Source organism: Medicago sativa, chromosome 1 (genome assembly GCF_051527215.1).
Source record: "Medicago sativa cultivar Bolivia chromosome 1, Bolivia_mono, whole genome shotgun sequence".
Taxonomy (NCBI): domain Eukaryota; kingdom Viridiplantae; phylum Streptophyta; class Magnoliopsida; order Fabales; family Fabaceae; genus Medicago; species Medicago sativa.
The window spans coordinates 81,416,005-81,437,308 of record NC_140749.1 but is presented as its reverse complement, the minus strand read 5'-3'; the positions used below and the strand labels follow the sequence as shown (position 1 = coordinate 81,437,308).

The following is a 21,304-nucleotide window of genomic DNA, read 5'->3' as shown; positions in this document are numbered from 1 at the left end:
ATAAAAAAATAAATAGATGGGACAACTTAGTCTGTATCTAAACCACTGTTAGAAAAAGATAATTAGGCCACTTACAATAATTAAAAGAGACAATTTGGTCATTGACAATTAAAAAAGATAATTGATCCCTACAACACAAATAGTCCCTCCTTAAATAATTTATTCTTCAAACAATCATTATTTTAATTCTTTTTTCTCTTTAACATTGAAACAAAGTTATCAATGATAACGATTATTCATGTAAATGTCACAAACGTTCCACCGTGCTTTAATTCGTCAATGACAAATAAACTTTAGCAAAGCAGCACCTTGTGTTGATGATATATTGTCGTGTCTACCACTTGGAATTTTAAATTCAAAAAAAAAAAAAAGCTATTTTGTGAAAGTAGTATTTCAACTTTATTTCCCGCTATTTTATCCAATATTTTTGAATTATATATATAGAAAATTACCCAATTTTGAGAGTGAAGCATAGACACATAAACATGCATGTGCATGATATTGAATGGAGAAATCAATTGTCATCAAATTTTTTGATGTGGAATACAATATCTTAGATTTTGTGTGCATTTTAAAAATGTCTACCGAAGATAAAAGTTAGAGAAATAAAATAAAATTCATTTTTGTGATAAAGTGATTTGTGATAATTTTTAAGTAGGTTGGTAATCACTGCTTTTTGAATGTGATGATATTAAAACCAATTTAAAGTTGACCAGAGTAAAGTGAATAAATATATGTTAGGTGGAATGAAATGGTTGTTCAATAGGGCATCTTAAAATTAGTCATTTGGTTAAAAATAGTCGATTGAAAATTACAATTTGATCAAATTTTACACACAAAAATAGTTAATTGAGAATTACGAGAGTGAAACCGAGATGCCTATTGAGTAACTTTCAATCACTAATGGACAAAAGATTAGTCGAGATAACCATTAAAAAAAAAGATTAGTCAAATCACATTTACAATATGAGCAAAATCTATACAAACTTTATTGTTAGCCAACTTTGATCGCCATCAAGGTGGAACTAAACATAAGAGCATGCTCATTTATCATTTTGTTTTTACTTATAGAGGTGTTTCTCTCACTTTCATATATGAATTGCTAGGTTATTGCAATTGCATAAAGTGGCATTGACCAAATAATGGCAACACAATTTGAAACCTCAATGATGATGTTATTTATATTTTAGTCTCCAAAAGAAAAAGGATCTATCTTGGTCTCAAAGATGGAAACTTTGAGAAATCCCATTCCCATGTGTGCCACTCAACTGACTAGCCTGCTAATATACAATGCATAAGAAAAATTAATCCATTAAAAGCAAAGAATATTCAAAGCTTTGATGATTGACTTGAAGGACCAATTGCATAATTCTACACGAAGCACTTGCATGAACACAGACACCAAATACGACACCACCAGATCAACATTATTAATTATTTGAAAAAATCAAATAATTGAATGTAATCACATGTTTTAAGATTGTATTAGACTTGGAGATAGACACATATCGGACACTGAACACGGCTTCAATGTGAAAAGTGTTTGTTACATAGATAGTTCTAACTAACAACCTGTTATAACAAACATTTGTAATTTCTTGTTTATAAATACCACATTTTTAAGTCTTTCACTTCCTCACTCTCACACTTTTATCTTTTTCTGTTGCTTTGGAAGCCATTTGCTTCAAATCTCTGCAGGCATTAGTAAATTAGATTGTAGTATAAATCTTTGAGTTTTTTTGCTTTTGGTTTTTGCAAAACTATTGGTTGATATGAGTCATTCCATATTCTGTGTTGTGTTGTTTTTGTCCATTTACTGTGTGGGAATTTCTTTGGCTTCTTCTATAAAAGAACAAAAGAGAGATAAAATTAAGTGGTTACCAGGGCAACCAAAAAATGTTGAATTTGAACAGTATTCAGGTTATGTGACTGTGAATGAGAAGAGTGGAAGAGCATTGTTTTACTGGTTGACTGAAGCACCACTGAGTCATGGACCCAATTCAAAGCCACTAGTTTTATGGCTTAATGGCGGTCCTGGTTGTTCTTCCATTGCTTATGGTGCTTCTGAAGAAATTGGTCCTTTTCGTATTAGGCCTGATGGCAAGTCACTTTACTTGAATCCTTATGCTTGGAACAATTGTAAGTCGAATTCTCATCTAATGAAATTCAACCCTCGATGCTTCGATTTGTTCAACAAAAAAATATCGTTACTAATATTTATTATTTTGGATGTTGCAGTGGCAAACATACTGTTCCTTGAGTCTCCTGCTGGTGTTGGTTTTTCTTATTGTAATGAAACAACAGATATGCAGACATTTGGTGACCAGAAAACAGGTAATGTAGTCGTAATTATGAAGCACAGACAATGACGGAGCTAACATAAGTTTTACAAGGGGGTCAATTGGCCAAATATAAAGAAGAATGAATAAACTACATTTAAAAACTAATATATTAAATTTAACCGATAAGTGGGGGAAAACTATACGCGGAAAATTTCAGAAGAATTTTTTTCTTATATAAAATCCAAAATTAAAACTGACAATAACTGTCTAGGAAAGTTGAGCTTGACAACACGTCTAACAGTCAAATTCATCCGTAATTGACTTTGTACCAAACAAACTAACAACGTCTTTTTCAAGGTAAATAGCTGATCTATTCGCAAGAAACACTTTAATTGCTCAAGAGTCCGAAAGTGTCTAACCAAGACCAATAAATTTATTAATCACATGATAATTTTTGGACTTTTCTGTTTGTACTTATTTTTGGCTTATAGTTGATTGGAGTAGTTAAATATATATTATTAGGCTAGATAAATATAAAACTTATGAATTTGTTTTGGGCAGTCATGGCTACGCCCCTGAGCACAAAATAGACACCGACATTGACACCAGACACGTCAACACTAGTACTAACTGAATGTAGCCACATGTGTCAGCGTTGCGTCGGTGATGCATAGGTTTGTAAAATAGTTTTGCCCATGAAGGATTTACTCGCAGTGCCAGATTTGTTTTGTTTTAGCAATGAGATTTGACGTGTTGATATGTATCTGCGATCTGTAACTTTTTTTGACTTTGCAGCTGAGGATGCGTATATTTTTCTAGTTAATTGGTTTGAAAGATTTCCTCAGTACAAACATAGAGAATTCTACATGGCTGGGGAAAGTTATGCAGGTGAATCTATATTTGATATATCAGTTTTCTACTTATCAATGGAATGGCTTGTACAATGAAGAATTGATCAATTTCTTATAGATTTAAATGATTTCCTCAGGTCATTATGTTCTTCAGTTGGCTCAAATTGTTAACCAGAGAAATAAGGGAATCTGTAATCCAGTTATAAATTTTAAGGGATTTATGGTAAGCTTTTTAGATTCATGTTTAAATCTTTTATGTTCACATAGACAGAACAAAACTAACTTATGATAATCATATTCTACTATCGTTGCAACAGGTTGGAAATAGCGTGATTGATGATTATCATGATTATATTGGAACATTTGAGTACTGGTGGACACATGGTTTGATTTCAGATTCCACATATAAGAAGCTAAACATTGGCTGTGATTTTGGGTCCATTCAGCATCCATCAGTGCAATGTTTGCAGGCTCTTACAGTTGCAATTACTGAGCAAGGAAACATTGATGGATATAGCATTAATACACCACCTTGTAACAATACCACATCACTCAGAAGCGGCTTGCATGATCGTTATGTAAGCCTATATGCTTTCAACTCATTCACATTGCGTACAAAAACCATAACATGTATTAGTAGAAGTGTTTTGATGATTTTTTTTTCTTGTTTCTTTTTTCCCTCTCTTCAGCCTTGGATGTATAGAGCATATGATCCATGTGCTGAAAGGTATTCTGATGTGTACTTCATTCGTCCAGAAGTTCAGAAGGCACTTCATGCCAATGTAACTGGGATTTCATATGCTTGGAAGGCATGCAGGTATATTAATTTTAATTTAGTAAATTGATATGTAACATGTTCTATTGAAGTCTATAATTCTATCATGATTTTGAATTGGAAGGTTTTTTTCTTCTTCTTGACAGTGGTACTGTTTGGGATTATTGGACTGATTCCCCATTGTCTATGCTTCCTATATATCAAGAACTTATTAATGCCGGTCTCCGGACATGGGTATACAGGTACCATCAACCTTAACTATATACTTCCTCTGGTTTTAAATATAAACAAAAAGTTACATTTATATCTGATCCAAATTTATACCAAATACATGTGCGCCTTGCTTGTATTTAAGACTAGAGGGAGTATTTGCGTTTGACTCCTATGAAACGAAATTTCACTTAAAAGTATGAAGCAAGATATATATCTCAACACTTGTCAAAATAATTCATATGATCTAATGTGAATTACTTATTTAAGAGTCTAATCCCATCACTTTTAGAAGCATTGTGCCATTTCTTAATCACGAGTGTCACATATCATGTTTTTATTTCAGCAATCTCATCCATTTCATATTCGGTAAACTAGAACTCGAATTCTTCTGAACTTTCGTATTTTGGCTGCAGTGGAGACACTGATGCTGTAATTCCACTGACTACAACTCGATATTCTATTGGTGCCTTGAAGCTACCAACCATCATCAATTGGTACCCTTGGTATGATAATGGCAAGGTTGGTGATAACTTCATTCTATCGTGTCGTTTTTTCTATCATGTCAAAGGCGGTAAGGCCAAAAGCGTGACACTTATTATGCCAATATAAAAACTTAATATTGTATTGGAGCTTATCCATTCGAGCCATTATCAGTGTGGGACTTGAATAATCTCATTATCTCATAATCGCAGATTTTGAAAGGATTGGTTATAGGCCCCTTGCCTTGATAATCTCATTATCTCATAATTTTCTCTTTTGTGAAGATTTGTGGATGGAGTCAAGTTTATAAAGGGCTCACATTGGTCACAGTAAGAGGTGCTGGACATGAGGTTCCTCTTCATAAGCCTCGTGAAGCATTTATTCTTTTTAGATCATTCTTGGAAAACAAGAATATGCCATCAAGTTAATCAGATGCATTTTTTCTTTTCCACTTCAAGTATAGAAGAACCAAAATAGTCATATACATGGAACAGGCTGAGACAGAATAAGGAATGCATTTCTCATGAGTTCCATCTTGCCTCTGCCTGGAAATTAAATTTGATAAATGTACCAATAGTAGTTTTCTTCTATTTTATTTGTTACTGAAAATGTGATTATTTTTATGAGTGTTAATATATAGTTTTCATTATGCAAGATTACAAGACAGACAGACAAACAAATTAACCGGAACAATGTGTGCAGTAATATCACATTTAAAAAAATGTGGACAGTAATGATTGACATCAAAATAATCTTGCATGGACATGAAAATAACTACTTATAAGACCACTTTAACAAAAAAATTGGGAACTTTTAAGCTTATTCCTTAATTCTAATCTTTTTTTAGTCTCTACAAAAAAAAAAAATTACATGTAATTTTAGTCTCAGCTAAAACTAAATTTGTTTAATTATCCTTAAACTCTTAAATTTTTGAATGATTTTTCGGAGACACGTTTAGAATTTTTTAACATATGATGAATTAAGTATGAATCTTTTTAAACGACAAAAGTTCAAGATAAACAAGTAACAAAATATATGGACGTAGAAATCAAATTTTGAGCTAATTTTTTGGGGAAGAACTTTTAATAATGTTCTTAACAGGTCTACAAAAAATTGTTCAAAAACTTAAGAGATTAAGTATAATTAAACAAATTTGGATTTATAAAGGACTAAAAATGAGAGCAGAAATTTTTATAAAGACTAAAAAAACTATTAAAATTAAGTAAGACTAAACTTAAAAGGTCCCAATTTTATAGGGACCAAAAACATATTTAACCATTTTGAATATCCTGCTCAAACCCGCTTTGACTTGAGTTTATGTATGAAATTATCTATTAGTTGGTAAATTATACCCAAATTTCATTGTGTACTCTCAATGATGCTGACAGTTCTCTCTCACCTTACATGAGGTGTCTAGCGTGCGGGGAATGAATTCTCTCAAGTGTAAATTTTTCATGCAACAATTGTAATTTTCTCATGAGAATAAAGTGTGATCTCTCACTGGCTAAGTTCATCATATCTAAATTTCTAATGTGTTTATCTCTTCTTTTGAATGGTGAAAGATCACACTTTACCTCTCATGAAAATTACACATGGGAGGATCCATTTTTGTGTCGCATGCCTACATTCATTTGATATACCTCATTTCAAGAAAGGGTGAGAGGGGCTGCAACCAAGTGATACCTCATTTCACTTGCAAAGTGGCAGGTGATACCCTCACTTTTCTTCTTATAAAGCCTGGATTTCAAATAAAGACAGGAAGGGTACTTAACGGGTCAATGGTATTTTGGTCTTTTTCAGATGTTTGAGAGAAATTTTAGAAGTTTAAAGTTTTCAAAAATCAATCGGTGACAACTAGAGTACCATGGAAGAATGATGAATAATTTACCTCAACCAACCAATGAACGTTAATCTTTATAGGTGATATTCATCAACTATCTTGACCCCACCAATAAATTGTTTATTTTCATTGGTTGGTGGGTAAATTACCCACCATTTTTCAAAGGTAATCTAGAAAAATACCAAATCAATTCTCAATTGGTATGGGTTTTGCCCATGTTATTTACTTGGTAAAGAAAAATGTGAGCCCATAATTTTTTTTCCCTGAATTATTTTCAGTCGACCTAAAAAGAATATATTCCCTTTGATTCAAGTCAACTTTGAATAAATTCGGTTTTAAGTTTTAATATTATAGTAAGCACATTTCACTCTAATACGAAAAAAAGTTACCATCAAAGTATTATGCACATGCGTGTTGATGTGTAATACCATGCAATTTCTTATAGATCTCATTTCACTCTCAAAATTGGGTGATACGGGAAAAAGGGTTTTTGGGAATACTTTTACAAAAATAACTTTTTTATTTTAAATTTCAAATGGTAGAAGACAATATATCAACAACACAAGGTGCTTTGCTAAAGTATATTTGTCATCGACGATTTAAAGCTTAGTGGAACTTCTTTTTAAGAAACAAAAAGAAAAAGAATTAGAGTACATTATGGAGCCTAAAAGACACATGGTATAATATCACATTAAAATTAGATGAGACAGGATAAGAAAGAAAGAGCATCCATATTCCGTATACTATATATTATATACTATACCAGACTATTCTATAATACCCATCCAAGAATAACCAAATCAGGTTCATGATCTTGCTTCACAAACAAGTCCAAACGGGGTCCATATAACCCAAAAAGCAATAGCATCATTTGTAGTTACCAAAATGACCATCACTAGCTCTTAATTCTTTGCTTGCCTTATCTAAATGCACATGGAATTTATGCCTTTGCGAATTGATCTATAACATGACTCACATGAGATATATACAGATAAATATGTCAATTGAGACATTTAATCACTAGAAAAAAAAGGTCGGAAAATTTGTTAAGAGCCACACAATGAACGAGATTAAACCTAAAATGTTAGACAAATTTAGTCACCTACAACATGGAATTTTTCGAAGTATAAGCCAGTTTTTGTAGAGTTGAATTGAGTTCAACCCAAATTTTAAGTTGGTATCAAAGTCATTAGAGTTAGACAAAGCTCAAATTCTAAATAAATGAGGCAAGCAAGAAGGGCAAATATGTCATTCTAAATGAACAATAACTTCCTTAACAACTAAGTACAATGTCATGATCATTCACTCATTTTCACAATATACTTCAACTAAAGTTTCTGAATACACCATTCAAACTAAGTACCTCTCTCCCTTTTATAAATAGATAGATATAAAGACACCACAAGAAGAAACACATATAGGAAGAAAAAAAAAACTATAGAGAGAAATTAAGAGTGAGAGAAATGTATAGGTTCAGTAACACAGTGATAGGGATCTTAAACTTGTTAACACTTTTAGCATCCATACCAATAATTGGAGCAGGACTATGGATGGCAAGGAGCAGCACAACTTGTGCCAATATTCTCCAAACACCACTTCTTGTAATAGGTTTTATTGTACTTGTGATATCATTAGCTGGTTTCATTGGTGCTTGTTTTCATGTTGCATGTGCACTATGGTTGTACTTGGTGATTATGCTGTTACTAATAGTAGCACTATTGGGTTTGACTATATTTGGTTTTGGTGTGACTAGTAAAGGTGGTGGTGTAGAAGTGCCTGGTAGATCTTATAGTGAGTATCATCTTACAGATTATTCACCTTGGTTGAAGAAAAGAATACAAAATCCACGTTATTGGAATACTGTAAAGAATTGTATTTTAGGGTCTAAAACTTGTGACAAACTTTCCTCTTGGACCCCTTTGGATTATATGCAGAATGATATGTCTCCAATACAGGTACAAATTATAATTAGTTTAAGTTACTAGCTCAATTTTCAATAAATATATTACTACTACTACTACTACTACAGTTCCAAAATAACATTTTTTGAACTACTACAGTTCCAAAATAACATTTTTTGAATGTGAAATTGATTAATGCTAAGTTATGGTTAATGTAGTCAGGATGTTGTAAGCCACCAACTGCATGCAATTACAATATGGAAGCAGTGATGATGACACAAGACTCAGATTGCTACAAATGGAGCAATGAACCAACATTGCTATGTTATGAGTGTGATTCATGCAAAGCTGGTGTGCTTGAAGACATAAGAAGGAATTGGCATAAGCTATCAGTTCTCACTGTCACCATGCTTATTTTGCTCATAGGGATTTATTCAATTGGATGTTGTGCTTTCAGAAATGCAAGAAGAGCTGAAACAGATTATCCATATGGTGAAAACCGTATGACCAAAGTTAGACCCAGATGGGATTACCATTGGTAAGTCCAATATATATGATGAAAAGTTATGCATGCCTATAAATTAGATTTACTCAGGTTTTTAAATTTGTTAGAGTTACAAATTTTTGTCGTTCACATACTTAATTACATAATTATTGATAAGCTTATGGACAAAGTTGCAATTTTTTTAAATACCTTTTTTTAGGGATTTAAATACATATTTAAAAACCCCAAGTAGTTTAATGTCATTGAAAAAACATCCTTTTTGTAAAGGGGATCAATAGTGTTCTCCTCGTTCGGTAAAAAAAATAGTGTTCTCCACTTTTCCATTTCATGACTCACCTACAACCTTTTTTGGTGTAGGTGAAACGTCTTACCAACTAAGTTAAGTTTCATTGTCAATTTTTAATTTTAATTTTTTTTTTACAAAGAATAATTGTTCTTATTAATTAAAAAAATAAAGTTATTAGGCTGAAAATTTATTGTCCAAAGTATAACTTTTTTTATTCAATGTATAAATTTCTTTTCATGGCAAAAAAATATTTCAAATGATCTAAATCGGGTATTACCTTTACTTTTGCCACATGGAATTGGGATTTGGAGGGAACTTTATACAAGAACCAAGAAATGGTAAAAATATATAAATCATGCACAAGATGCTCAATATGACTGATTGTTATGTGCTTTTTTCAACAGGTGGAGATGGTTGCATGATAGGAAGGAACAGCTTTATTAGCAGAAGATATGCTCTATCATCCATGCTTGGGTGGGTGCTCCATAGGGATTGTGACAATTCACTAGTTCCACAGTGTATGGTATTGGACATAAAATTGAATGTCTCAAGGCCTTTGTTTCTTTCCAGCATCATCAGCTTCCTAGTAGTAGTAGTTTGGCTGCTTTTTTGTACAAAACTTAATTTTGCTTTATCTCAAATATCATATTCATAGCAGACAAGTGCTTTATTTTGCCTTTTCTCATTTGTGTATGTTTTTTCCAATTTGATTTAAATACATAAAGTAGGCTGAATTGTGCAATGGGATTAGGATGAATAGAATACGCACCCTGATTCCACTTGCTATTCTGTTCTTGCAGAATAATTAACCGAATAAATACTTGAGGATTTCAGTAGACATAAAAATAAGACTTAAACAATATCAATTCACGGGCAATATGAACTGAAAATTGATCGAGTTGGTAAGATAAATGAATTTAATTTGAACTATGTATAATTCATTTCGTCCGGTGCAGTAAAGAATTCAACGATCAATTTGTAGCTTATGAAAAATCACGATAAATTTGAATAAAGTCTCATGGTCACAAAAACTGCGTATGACATGCCAATATACTATGGGTATCTATGCTCTAGTCACGCATGTAAGATAAGCTTTTATGGCCCAAACATGTCAAATACTAAGCTCAAGGTTCTCGTAATTATTGATAACTTGATAGAAATTCAAGAGTCCCTCAAACTGATATAAATGTGATCCAAGAATAGGCTAGTAATATTCTCAAAGCCAATTAATCATATTTTCCCTTATATATATATGTATGTATATTAACGTTAGGCTATAGGCATATAAGTGTAATGGCTCTATCAAGTCAGAAAATACACAAGTTTGAATATATATCGTTCCCTTGTATTACGCCAATCGCAATGAAACATCTCGTTAAACTTATTATTTTTATTTCTTGCTACACTAAACAACCTGTTAAACCCATCTTTCACACCACCCTGCTATAGTGAGTGTAACTATTATCCAGAAATGAATATGAAAAAAGTACTAGATTTAGAATAGCTTCCCAAATTAGTACTCGCTACGTCCCAGAATATCTGATCCATTTTCTAAAAAAAGTGTCCCAAAATAACTGACTCATTTCAATTTTCAATACAACTTTCATCATTCCCAATACAATATAACTCTAATTAATACTACTTTCATCATTCCCAATACAATATATTCTACTTTCCCCTTTATTTATACATTTTTCTTAATCTGTGTGAAAAACCAAACTAACTCAGATAAAACGGGACGGAGGTAGCAGTATTTTTTTGTGTATTTTTCTTTGATTAAACACCACAAAAACGTGGCAGCTTACGTAAACACACTTTATTATGTTAATTTTAAGATAAGCTCCACCTTAATGCTTAGTCATCTAAGCACTTCCACCACAAACAAACATTGGCGTTGGCGGCTCGTGGACCCTCAAACACTGTTGTTAGTGTTTTTAAGAGGTTGCTGTCCACTCACTCACATTCTACCCTACCAATTAAATGATTTTTTCACATTCTTTGCAAATTAATAATACAACATTTTCATTTACAGCTAAAATAGTAGAAAATTGTCCCGTGAGCATAGCTCAGCTGGTATGACAATGCATTATTATATGTAGGGGTCGGGGTTCGAACCCCGGACATCTCAGTTATTCACCTTATAAGGTGAATTCTAGCCACTAGGCTACCTGACCAAAAAAAAAATAGTAGAAAATTTCGATATACTTTTCCATGGAATGTTTTTTAATAGAAGATATGACATTAGTTATTGAAAACTTATACATATAAGCGAAGGAATGAAATTCAAACTCAAATCACAACGTCCAACCTAATAATAGTTATATTTATCGATTGAAATATGATTTGTGGACTATTCATAATATTTAGCTCCCATATGTTAATAATGGAAACTATGTTATAAAACTACATTACAAATTCACAACCTACATCCTACTGTGTACTCCCTTTCTCCTAAAATATAAACAAAAATTGATAAACAAAAGTTAATATATTTGGTTCAATTTATGTTGACCATTTTTACTTGTATTTATTTTGGAATGGAGAGAGTAGGTTGTGTTAAAATTTTGACTAAAACAACTTTGGGTGCGGAACACTTGGAGAATCTCTAATGAGAAGTCATTTACATAACAACAATCTCAACCTATAAGGACTTCCATTGGGGAAAGAAATAACTGAATATCTATGAGTCATGTTAACCGGTGTCTCCGGAGCACTGGTTAAGGATACAAAAAACGAAGTTGTTTTTCCTTTTTCGGTAACAACATTTTTTTGTATCCTTAACCAGTATCCGGGGCACCGATTAACATTTTCCATATTTATTATTCTATGTTTATATTTTTTGAGCTGTGCTATATAGTACGGCTTTTTGAGTACGAAATTTCACGGGCGATTGTGAATGTTCCTTTTCCACGCGCGCGTTGCATTTTTTGCAATTTACTTAAATAAAATCTACTAGATAAATATAATAAAAAGTTATATAATTGCTTAACCCACACCTACCCACCGTTTCTCTTACCGCAGAACAGTTGTGATGGTATAGACCCTTCTTCTTCCCTTCATCTCCAGTGGCTCTTACAACATCCCAAACGTTCAACATAGTTTGTAGTGTGCTGAGCTATTTTCCAGCAGATTTTAAACATAGCAACTCACTTTTTTAAAGACCAACTCACTTCTTGCTTTAGAGTCTACACAGTCACTGAGTCATAAAACATAGCAACAAAACGATGAAGAAAAGACGGTAGTTTAGGAACTCTATTTGGAACTCACTTCTTGCTATTATGAACTGTAGATCTCATTCACTGGTTCAAAAGGTTTACTTGATATTAAGACTGCAGATCCTGTTTTAAAATTGGAAAGGTTGTTCATTGCAAAGATAACTTTATTATCCAAAGAGGTGATTTTATACATGGTAGTGAAATTGGAGGAGAATCAATTGAAAATTGGATTTTTTGTTGAGCAGGTGTTTTTTCTTTTTCTTTCTGATAAAGAGTTTGAGAACGGCTTTTTTATTGGTAGTGAAAAAGAAAAATCAAATTCTAGTGAAAAAGTAATATGTGGGCCACCGTTCCAAACTGCAGCGCGTGCAAATATAATGTTTTCACGCGTCCGTGAAAATTCTTACGCAATAAATCCGTACTACATATCATTTTCCATATTTTTTTCATTTCCTACCACTTTCAGCGAAATTCTAAAATAGAAAGAAAGTTTGTCACTCACTCTGTCTCTCTCTTCTCGTTTAGATAGAGTTAGTTGAAATCTGAGCCGTTGATCTAATTAGGCCTCCGTTGATCGGAATCATGGAGGTCCGATCAAACACCACCGCCGAAGAAAATTCCCCTGTTGAATCGGCGGTCAGTCGCCACCGTCGATCATCCTCCAAGAAGCCACTCGCTTCTCCTCTTCCTGCTGACACAACTTCCGTTTCTCAAAGGTTCATCTCCTCCCCCCTTAAATATTTCTAAATTTCATTTTCCATCTTCTAATTTAGTTTTTTTTAGTCTTGATCAGTTTTGGATTTGTTATTCATTGCAAACACATTTGAAGCTACAAATTTTGAGTAGAATCCATGCATGAAATGAAATTTGATTATCGTGTGTTCATTTTTACTCTTTTTATTTTAAATTTTAAACTTTGATGTGGTAGAATAGATTTTCATAGTTTCATTAATTCTATTTAATTTTTTTTGTGCAATTGCAGACTACAGAAGGAATTAATGGCTCTCATGGTATGTATGTCTCTCTTTGCTGTATACAGTCAATTTTTTTATTTTTAGGCCTTATTGTCAAATTTATGGTGTTTGGTAACCTATGAAGCACGGATACAGACACGGACACCAGGACACGCCTAAACCAAGAAGTGTCCGTGCTTCATAGTGGGTAACTATTCAACCACGCATACTTAGTACTTTACTTCTTCATATTAGGTTGGGAAATCATGTGAAATATGATGTTGGGTAACCTTCTTGTATCATTAAGAAACTAAATTTATGGTTGCTTTCTTTCTATTCAATATTCATTCGTTCTCACAAAGACGGCCACTCACTCTAAATGCTGATGATTACTTTTTGTGCAGATGAGTGGAGGAGATCTTGGAGTATCTGCTTTCCCTGATGGTGAGAATATTTTTACATGGATTGGCACAATTCAAGGTGGAAAAGGAACTCCTTATGAGGGTTTATCTTATAAACTTTCCTTACGTTTCCCTCCGAACTATCCTTTTAAACCACCCCAAGTGAAATTTGAGACGACGTGCTTTCATCCAAATGTTGACCAGTTTGGCAACATTTGTCTAGACATCCTTCAGGTATTCATGAATTAGAGAACAAAATAGCAAATACTAGAGCTATGAAGCACTGACACAAACACAGACACCGGACACAACACCGACACACGGATAATAGTTTAAAAAAATCACATAATCCAGGGTAATCTGAGGAGTGTCCGTGCTTCTTTTTTCCATTACCTGTGTGTTTACTGCTTTGGATCTACCAATTATATTTAATATGAATGCCTAGTATTAAATATGTAGATGAAATATTCATTTCTTTCCTACTTTGTGATTGTATAGGACAAGTGGTCTTCAGCTTATGACTGTAGAACTATGCTTCTGTCTATACAAAGTCTATTGGAAGGTGTGTTCTTCATTTATTTTATGAGTTTTGCAGTCACCTTTGTGTTCCTGTCTGATCAGTTATTTTCTAACAGCAGAGCCTAACTTGGAGAGCCCTCTAAACAACTATGCTGCAGAGCTTTGGAATGATAAGGAAGGTTGGAAATTTTTTTCATTCTAACTAAAGCACATTTGTTTTCTGATTTAATTATTTAAACTTCCAACTATTTGTTGTTATTGCTCAGTTGCTCCAAATTTTAGTTCAATTGATCTCTATTTCAATGACTCTATTCCTTGAGGGTTCTAAAACTTGCATTACTTTAATATCTAGTGCTCTAGTAGATTGTAGGTTTTAATCTTTGTAGATTTGGTCGAATGCGTATTTTAACTGGTGCTGCTCATGGAATATATCATGCAGATTTCAAGAGAATGGTCCACAAGCAGTATTTAGCTGGAGAAGCACCTGCACCTGAAAGTTGATTTATACAATTCCAAAGCAATAGCAATTATTTTCCGCACTTCTGTTGTAAACATTTGTCAAAAGAAAATTTCTGCAGCCTATAAATTTCCCCATTTTTTGTATGATGCTTCGGTATTGTAATATGTAACTACATAATTCCTCTGAAAAATTTCTGATGACTTTGTGTATAAAAGTTGTAAAAAATATTGTTACAAAGGAACAGAATGACTCAATGACCATGATTATGAAGCTAACATCAGTATATCTCATGTTTTGAAGTTGGTGCTTTGATTCCATGTGCATATATGGGTGACAACTACATTAACTTTCGGAAAACAACACTATATCCATTGTATGTGATCTGCCTTATTTATAAAAAATCAATTTCTAGAATACATTAACTTCAAGAGTTCATGTATTCGGCAAGTTAATTTTTCAAAGAGACATTGATGCACTCTAGAAACTTACTTCAAGAGTTCGTGTATAAACCATATATCTATGTCTGTTGTTTAATTTCGTTGTTTCTTTTCATCCTGATTCACTAAACTCCTATGATTTCAACAACTCTACCCAGAGTAAAATAAAAACATAAAATCGCCCAAGATAGAAAAACAAACTATCATCACATAAATTATCTCTGAATTATGGCCGAGTAAGGTTACAATCAAAACTGTTTCTTTTTCTTTTCCAAGTAAAAATGGTGTCTCTGAAAGTTCAATACTGCCCGCACCAAGTGTCTCAGACCAATTTCAGGCCAAAGTACTTTTGGTGCATACAAAGGGCATGCACTAGTCTGCCAAAGAAGAAAATTACTGAGACGTGCCTCTCCAGAAGTTCGGATCAAGATATCTGGGTCAGGTGCCACTGCCATATACATGTGCTTCTCGATATCAACTAGTTTTATAGAAGCAATCTCACCATGCTTGTACTTTCGCTCTTCAGTTATTTCAACCGTCCCATTGCAAGATGTGATTTCACCTTCACTGTAATTATTGCTATGTTTTTTAACGTTTTGCTCTAACAAAGCGTCTATCTCTTCAGCAACTTCTGCTTGTTCATGTAGAGTACTACAAGCTTTGGTTTCATTTTCGTTACATGAATCGTGAAAATTCAAATCAAGACCGTTTCTTTTCGGGCCCTGATTAATTCTTGTAAATTCACGTTCACCATTGGAAACTTTATCTACCTTGGATGGTTGAATTTCGTTCCATTTATCCTTGCAGGATTCTTGAACAGCATGCACAATCTCATCGCGCGAAGTATAAGCAACGCAAATTAAAAGAACTCTCTCTTGGTTGTGTGCGGTAACTCTCATTGCCTTTTCTGCGGCAACCCTGACAGGTTCGGTCAATAGTTGCATGTTTCCAATGAAATGTAATCTAACGCCGTATTCATTAATAATGCTTTCCTGTTGAAGCAACTCTTCAATCTTCTCCCGCATCAATTCCATGAATGTTTGAACCTCTTTAGGCTTCCTTCTGAAATTATCAATGCTGAATGCATAGACAGTTACATACTTAATTCCCAATTCATAACAGTATCTAAGGACGGACAAGAGAGCTGAAAATCCAGCCTTATGACCATCACCTTCTCCCATGTTTCTCCTCCTAGCATACCTTCGATTCCCATCCATGATGAAAGCAATATGATTCGGTAAAGGGCCGGCTGATAAAACGGCAAATATGCATCTTCTTAGATAACAATATAAACCTCCAAGCAAGTGGCTTGTAATACTTCCCGCACTTTTCTGCATTAGAGTGTTCAGTAACGAAACTTGTACGGTGTGAGACAAAACCTGTATGAGAAGAAAATTTCATTATAAAATTAGTGTTAGAAAAAATTGAAACAACAACAGTTGAACATCAAAATACATGCTCAAAAGAAACAGCTGCAGCATTTCATCTGCATCCTTACAAAGAGTATCAAACAATAGATTTCTATAACAATTAGTGATGTTTGTAGAAAAAAATATATAACAACTACCAATGTAATAATAAGTTAAACTTATACAATTAGTTGTAGAGTCTATATGCAAGAAGAATAGAAGTTAAAATTTGGATTATGATCTTCCTGATCGAATTGTTAAAAAAGACTTCAAAGCTGAAAATATACAATATACACAAACATGTTCTTCCTATCAACAAATGATAACTTTTGTTGGATGTTTAAGCATCACAAACTATAAAAGTGAGTGAAACCACAAGCTACCTAGCTGCCTTTCTTCCATCAGTTTGCAGCAACAAAGCTAAATCAAAATCTAAGCTAGTCTACCTTTCATCGAGCGTTGTTAAACACTAATTACAGTTTTACCGCACAAAATCAGCAAAGTACACAATAAAAAATCAGCAGAATCAAACTGTCATGACTCATGCCAGATAGATAGCACTCAGAAATATTAACATTTAGAATTCACCTATTTTATCTTTTGTTGTTACATTAAGTGAAAAATGCATATTAGAAATTGGACAAGCTAAGAATAAGAAGAAGAAAAAAAATATGAATATGACAGTTATCAAACTTTACTCTAAAAGACATCAAAACAAAGACTGCAATAAATATGACTAAAACATGTGTCAGAAAGAAGAAGAAAAAAAAAACATGTCTGAAACAAATCAATAGGGTGGGAAACAAGTGGCAATTTATCAAACACCTAAGCAGCGTAATCAAAATGAAATACACAAATTCTTTCAGAACAAATCAATCAAGAATTGGAAATTTCAATAACTTTGAAAAGAAAAATCAAATCGAAAGAATTAAAGGTGAAAAATTGTTGAAGCAGGAGACAAAAGCTACGTTAGATTTGGTAGTTATTCGGACAGAGTGAGTGAGAAACCTGATAAGCAACAATCTAACGTTGGAGTTCCTCGTTGAAATCAAATCTTAAGCCTTCAATGTTTTTTTTTGGGAGGGTTTTGTCCTGTACTTTTATGATTGTGGTATGTCACTCACTCGTTTTACTACATTTATTTATTTATTTTATGATTGTGCAAGCATACCATTTGTTATATTTATTTGAGAAATGGTGACACATGTTTTAACACATATTTCAACACTTAAAAATTCACATTGAACCACTAAACGTAATTGAACATGTATTTGAATTGTGTTTATTATCTAAATTGGGAATAAATTTTCTCAAGTGAAATTCTCTCAATTTCTCGCCATTGTTACATTTATATCATTAAACGTAAGAGAAAAAGAATATAAAATTCTCCTAGTTCTCAAATTTATATCAAAATATCATTCTCTTTTCCATTATACTCATCATTAATATAATGTGAAGTATTCAATAAAAAATGAGATCCTTGTCCCGTTAACTGGGATCAAATGGTAATAGTATTGTACTCCCTCCGTCCCTTAATGTAACCACCCATTTGATTTTATTTTTGTCCCTAAATGTAACCCCCTTTTCAAATTACTAGATGCATTTATTACTTTTTTCCTAAACATACCCCTAATTAATACTTCTAACTTGTCTTGAAATATGAATAGTCAAATTTAATACACATACAAACAAAGGACAATTTGGTAATATTAATACACATAACAGACACATTAATTACACTGACAACTTTTCTTAAGAAATGTGAAAAATGCAAAGGGGGGTTACATTAAGGGACGAATGGAGTATTATATATACGGATGACGAGATTCGAATCACAAATTCCCGCTTATTAATCTTAAGAGGTGAACTTTAGACACTAGGTCATTTAACCTCAAAAAATGAGATACTCGTGATTTAAACTTCAACGATAACAAAAAAGTATATCAAACAAATACATGCATGTGCAACTAAAATGTATTCTCTAATGTGTAATTTTCACATGAGGGTAAAATGTGATCTCTCCCACTATTGAGAAGGAAAGAGAAACACATGAGAAGTTTAGATGTGGTGAAAAGATGAGAAAGATGAGGCAGCTGCCATATTTATAAACGATTCTTTTGACCTGAAATTAACAAAAGATGTTTCTAATAGTGTGACATGATGAGAATGATAAGATTTCATTTACTACGCTTCAAACTTAAAAGGGCCTCTTGACCTCTTCAGAGGAAAAAGGGGGCACAAATATGCAAAAATCATGGGCATGGTCAACAGATATGTGTAGTCTTCTAGCAGTTTTAGTATTTTACATGTTTTGAAAATTGTAACAGAAGACGAGCCTTAGCGCAAGGTCAAAAGCTTGAGTCATGAAATTGGTATTTTGTAAATACAGTATAAGACTACTTAGAATAGACACACAATGAATCCGACTCTTGTCTAAGATATGGTATACACTCTATCTTTAAAGTACCAAGTTACTCATTCCTAAATGGAAAAAGAAAAAAAAAAAAGAAAAGAAAAACACTATCATCTCACCTAATCTCCCTCAATACCATTCCAAAGCAATGGTAATTATTTTCCGCACTTTAGTTGTAAACATTTGTCAGAAGAACATTTGAACAACCATTTTTTGACAATTTTTGTGACAACTTTCTCTCTCATACTCACATTATGTTTTTACTTTCTCTCTCTATTGCTTTGGTTTTTGTGCCAATCCCTCCTTTTCTTTGTAAAATTTTAGTTGTCACAAAGGTTGTCATAAAAATAGATGTTCAAATAACACAACTCTTTTTTGTATGATGCTTCGGTACTGCAATACTCCCCCCGTCCCAAATTATAAGAAAAAAACTCATTTTCTTTGTCCCAAATTATAAGTAAAAAATGACCAACTTTTATCATATTTAATTATGTTGTGTCAAAAAATTATCTTTTCCAAAGGAAAATTAAATGCAAAGTGCATTCAATTGCTATCTTTTTCATTTTCTCAATAACCAATAACCAATGAAAATTGTTTTTACATCTTCCTATAAAACTTATTTCAAGGATAACACAAGAAATTATGTTGCAAACTACTATGTTTTAGTTTTCTTAATAAATGTGTTTTTTTTTTTTTGTGCTTTTAGTATGGGACGGAGGGAGTATGTAACATAATTCCTTTAAAAGTCTTCTGATGACTTTGCGTATAAAAGTTGTAAAAAATATTGTTGCAAAGGTACAGAAGGACTCAATGGCTGTGATTATTGCTAACATCAGTATATCTCTTGTTTTGAAGCTGGTGCTTTGATTCTCTTGTTACATTAACTTTCGGAAAACATCACTATATTCATTGTATTTGATCTACTTTATTTACGAAACATCAACTTCCAGAACACATTAACTTCAAGAATTCATGTGTTTGGTAAGTTAACTTTTCAGACAGATATTGATGCACTCAAGAAATGAGTATTTTAAGAATAAATAAATGATCATGGTGATAGCACTAGTTAAGAAAGTAAAAGATGGAAGTTTTTGAAGAAATGACAATTATTAAACTTCAAATAAAAAAAAAATTGAATGGAATCCTCCAGGCAATATAATCATGGTACCTGGAGGTTGTTATTTTATATTTTTTTAAACTTTCCAACTAAAATTGAATAGAACCCTCCAATCAATTATTACCGATTAAGCTTTCAAGCCAAAGAAATTATATGTGCTTTTTTAGAAGTGCCCAAAAGATACCCTTTAGCATTTTTCAAAAATTTACACAGCGGGAGTGTATTCGAAAAAAAGAGGGAGCAGATAGCAACCCCTAGTCGGTAAAGGCCAAGGCCACATCCAAGCAATATCTCAGTACAATACTAATCATCAGAACAGACGTGCTTAGAATTACTTTTAGATTTTTGCTCTTCACCCAGCAACTTTTACTCGCACCCTGCAGCCATGCCGAAAATACCCATGCGCTAGTTAACTTGCGCAAGTGTAAGTTTCTGCGCAAGTTAACTTACGCAACGCAAGTTAAGTGGCGCAAGGATACTTTTTCAAATTATTTTTATTAACTTATTCGAAATTATTTTGTTTATTTTAACTTTATTCAAATTATGTTATTTTCTTAACTTTATTAACTTTATTCAAAATTATTTTATTAACTTTATTTTGAAATTATTTTGTTTACATTAATCTAAATTATTTTCTTAATTTTATTCTAAATTATTGATTCAATATTATTCTTTAAATTAATACAAATATAAATAAAGGTAAATACAATACAAATATAAATAAAGGTAAATACAACAAATATAAAACAAAGGAACAAAATTGAGGCATAAATAATCTCTCATTTTATTAATAATTTATAAATTACATTACAATAATTCATATGATAAAAAGTAATCTACTTATTCACTAAATCTACTTATTTTATCCTTCTTGGGGTAAAAAGTGAACAATCTTCGTGGGGTAAAATAGTGAGCAGCCTTCTTGGGGAAAATACATCATCAACCCTTGGGCTAAATTTAAAGCTGTTTTTTTTTACCACACGAAGTTCTTTTTACCCACGGTAAAAAGTTTCTGCGGTTAAAAAAACATGTTTAAAATTATCCCAAGGGTCGATCATTTCCCCAAGTCGGCTACTCACTATTTTAGCCCGACGAAAATTGATCACCTTTTACCCCAAAGAGAATATTGAAAAGAAAAAGAAGAAAGAGAAATAGAGGGAGAGAGTGATGAGGGGGAGAAAGTGAGATGGTGTGAGGAATTAGGGAAATATGTAGATGTATTTATAGGTAGAAATGGTAGTATATGT

General features: G+C 32.7%; 3 protein-coding genes and 1 pseudogene across 8 annotated transcripts; 3 read left to right on the top strand and 1 right to left on the bottom strand.

Annotated features, from left to right (window-relative positions):
- Positions 1-1,510: 1,510 nt before the first annotated feature.
- On the top strand, positions 1,511-5,252 carry LOC146958059 (serine carboxypeptidase-like 27). 3 transcript variants are annotated; one of them, XM_085739711.1, is made up of 9 exons: positions 1,511-2,139; positions 2,239-2,334; positions 3,078-3,170; positions 3,271-3,356; positions 3,451-3,711; positions 3,823-3,950; positions 4,055-4,150; positions 4,535-4,640; positions 4,886-5,252. In XM_085739711.1, exons 1-9 carry the CDS (start codon positions 1,773-1,775, stop codon positions 5,027-5,029), a joined length of 1,377 nt encoding a protein of 458 aa, XP_085595837.1. In that variant the 5' UTR covers positions 1,511-1,772; the 3' UTR covers positions 5,030-5,252. The 3 variants fall into 3 exon arrangements, with proteins under 3 accessions (XP_085595837.1, XP_085595838.1, XP_085595839.1); XM_085739712.1 differs by lacking the exon at positions 4,055-4,150 and having other exon boundaries at positions 1,591-2,139; XM_085739713.1 differs by lacking the exons at positions 4,055-4,150; positions 4,886-5,252 and having other exon boundaries at positions 1,591-2,139; positions 4,535-4,877.
- Positions 5,253-7,434: 2,182 nt separating this feature from the next.
- Positions 7,435-9,818, top strand: LOC146958058 (tetraspanin-6-like). Its single transcript, XM_085741188.1, has 3 exons — positions 7,435-8,396; positions 8,561-8,880; positions 9,538-9,818. Exons 1-3 carry the CDS (start codon positions 7,905-7,907, stop codon positions 9,575-9,577), a joined length of 852 nt encoding a protein of 283 aa, XP_085597314.1. The 5' UTR covers positions 7,435-7,904; the 3' UTR covers positions 9,578-9,818.
- A 2,985-nt stretch (positions 9,819-12,803) lies between these two features.
- LOC146958057 (uncharacterized) lies at positions 12,804-14,980 on the top strand. Of its 2 annotated transcripts, none has more exons than XM_085741190.1 (6): positions 12,804-13,064; positions 13,331-13,358; positions 13,706-13,936; positions 14,201-14,264; positions 14,341-14,400; positions 14,661-14,980. In XM_085741190.1, exons 1-6 carry the CDS (start codon positions 12,931-12,933, stop codon positions 14,720-14,722), a joined length of 579 nt encoding a protein of 192 aa, XP_085597316.1. In that variant the 5' UTR covers positions 12,804-12,930; the 3' UTR covers positions 14,723-14,980. The 2 variants fall into 2 exon arrangements, with proteins under 2 accessions (XP_085597316.1, XP_085597315.1); XM_085741189.1 differs by having other exon boundaries at positions 14,338-14,400.
- Positions 14,981-15,306: 326 nt separating this feature from the next.
- On the bottom strand, positions 15,307-17,640 carry LOC146958056 (dehydrodolichyl diphosphate synthase CPT3 pseudogene; annotated as a pseudogene). 2 transcript variants are annotated; one of them, XR_015024986.1, is made up of 2 exons: positions 17,536-17,640; positions 15,307-16,497 (listed from the first exon to the last, which is right to left on the bottom strand). The product of XR_015024986.1 is annotated as a dehydrodolichyl diphosphate synthase CPT3 pseudogene, transcript variant X1 (transcript). The 2 variants fall into 2 exon arrangements; XR_015024987.1 differs by having other exon boundaries at positions 16,911-17,558.
- Positions 17,641-21,304: the final 3,664 nt, after the last annotated feature.

What these genes read in the sequence shown, in the direction of transcription:
- LOC146958057 (XM_085741189.1), top strand. Translation starts at nt 12,931, where the DNA reads ATGGAGGTCCGATCAAACACCACCGCCGAAGAAAATTCCCCTGTTGAA. An exon ending in AGGAATTAATGGCTCTCATG is followed by an intron (nt 13,359 to 13,705) that starts GTATGTATGTCT and finishes CTTTTTGTGCAG; the next exon opens with ATGAGTGGAGGAGATCTTGG. An exon ending in TTTGTCTAGACATCCTTCAG is followed by an intron (nt 13,937 to 14,200) that starts GTATTCATGAAT and finishes GTGATTGTATAG; the next exon opens with GACAAGTGGTCTTCAGCTTA.
- LOC146958058 (XM_085741188.1), top strand. Translation starts at nt 7,905, where the DNA reads ATGTATAGGTTCAGTAACACAGTGATAGGGATCTTAAACTTGTTAACA. An exon ending in ATGATATGTCTCCAATACAG is followed by an intron (nt 8,397 to 8,560) that starts GTACAAATTATA and finishes TGGTTAATGTAG; the next exon opens with TCAGGATGTTGTAAGCCACC. An exon ending in CCCAGATGGGATTACCATTG is followed by an intron (nt 8,881 to 9,537) that starts GTAAGTCCAATA and finishes TTTTTTCAACAG; the next exon opens with GTGGAGATGGTTGCATGATA.
- LOC146958059 (XM_085739711.1), top strand. Translation starts at nt 1,773, where the DNA reads ATGAGTCATTCCATATTCTGTGTTGTGTTGTTTTTGTCCATTTACTGT. An exon ending in TCCTTATGCTTGGAACAATT is followed by an intron (nt 2,140 to 2,238) that starts GTAAGTCGAATT and finishes TGGATGTTGCAG; the next exon opens with TGGCAAACATACTGTTCCTT. An exon ending in CTCCGGACATGGGTATACAG is followed by an intron (nt 4,151 to 4,534) that starts GTACCATCAACC and finishes TTTTGGCTGCAG; the next exon opens with TGGAGACACTGATGCTGTAA.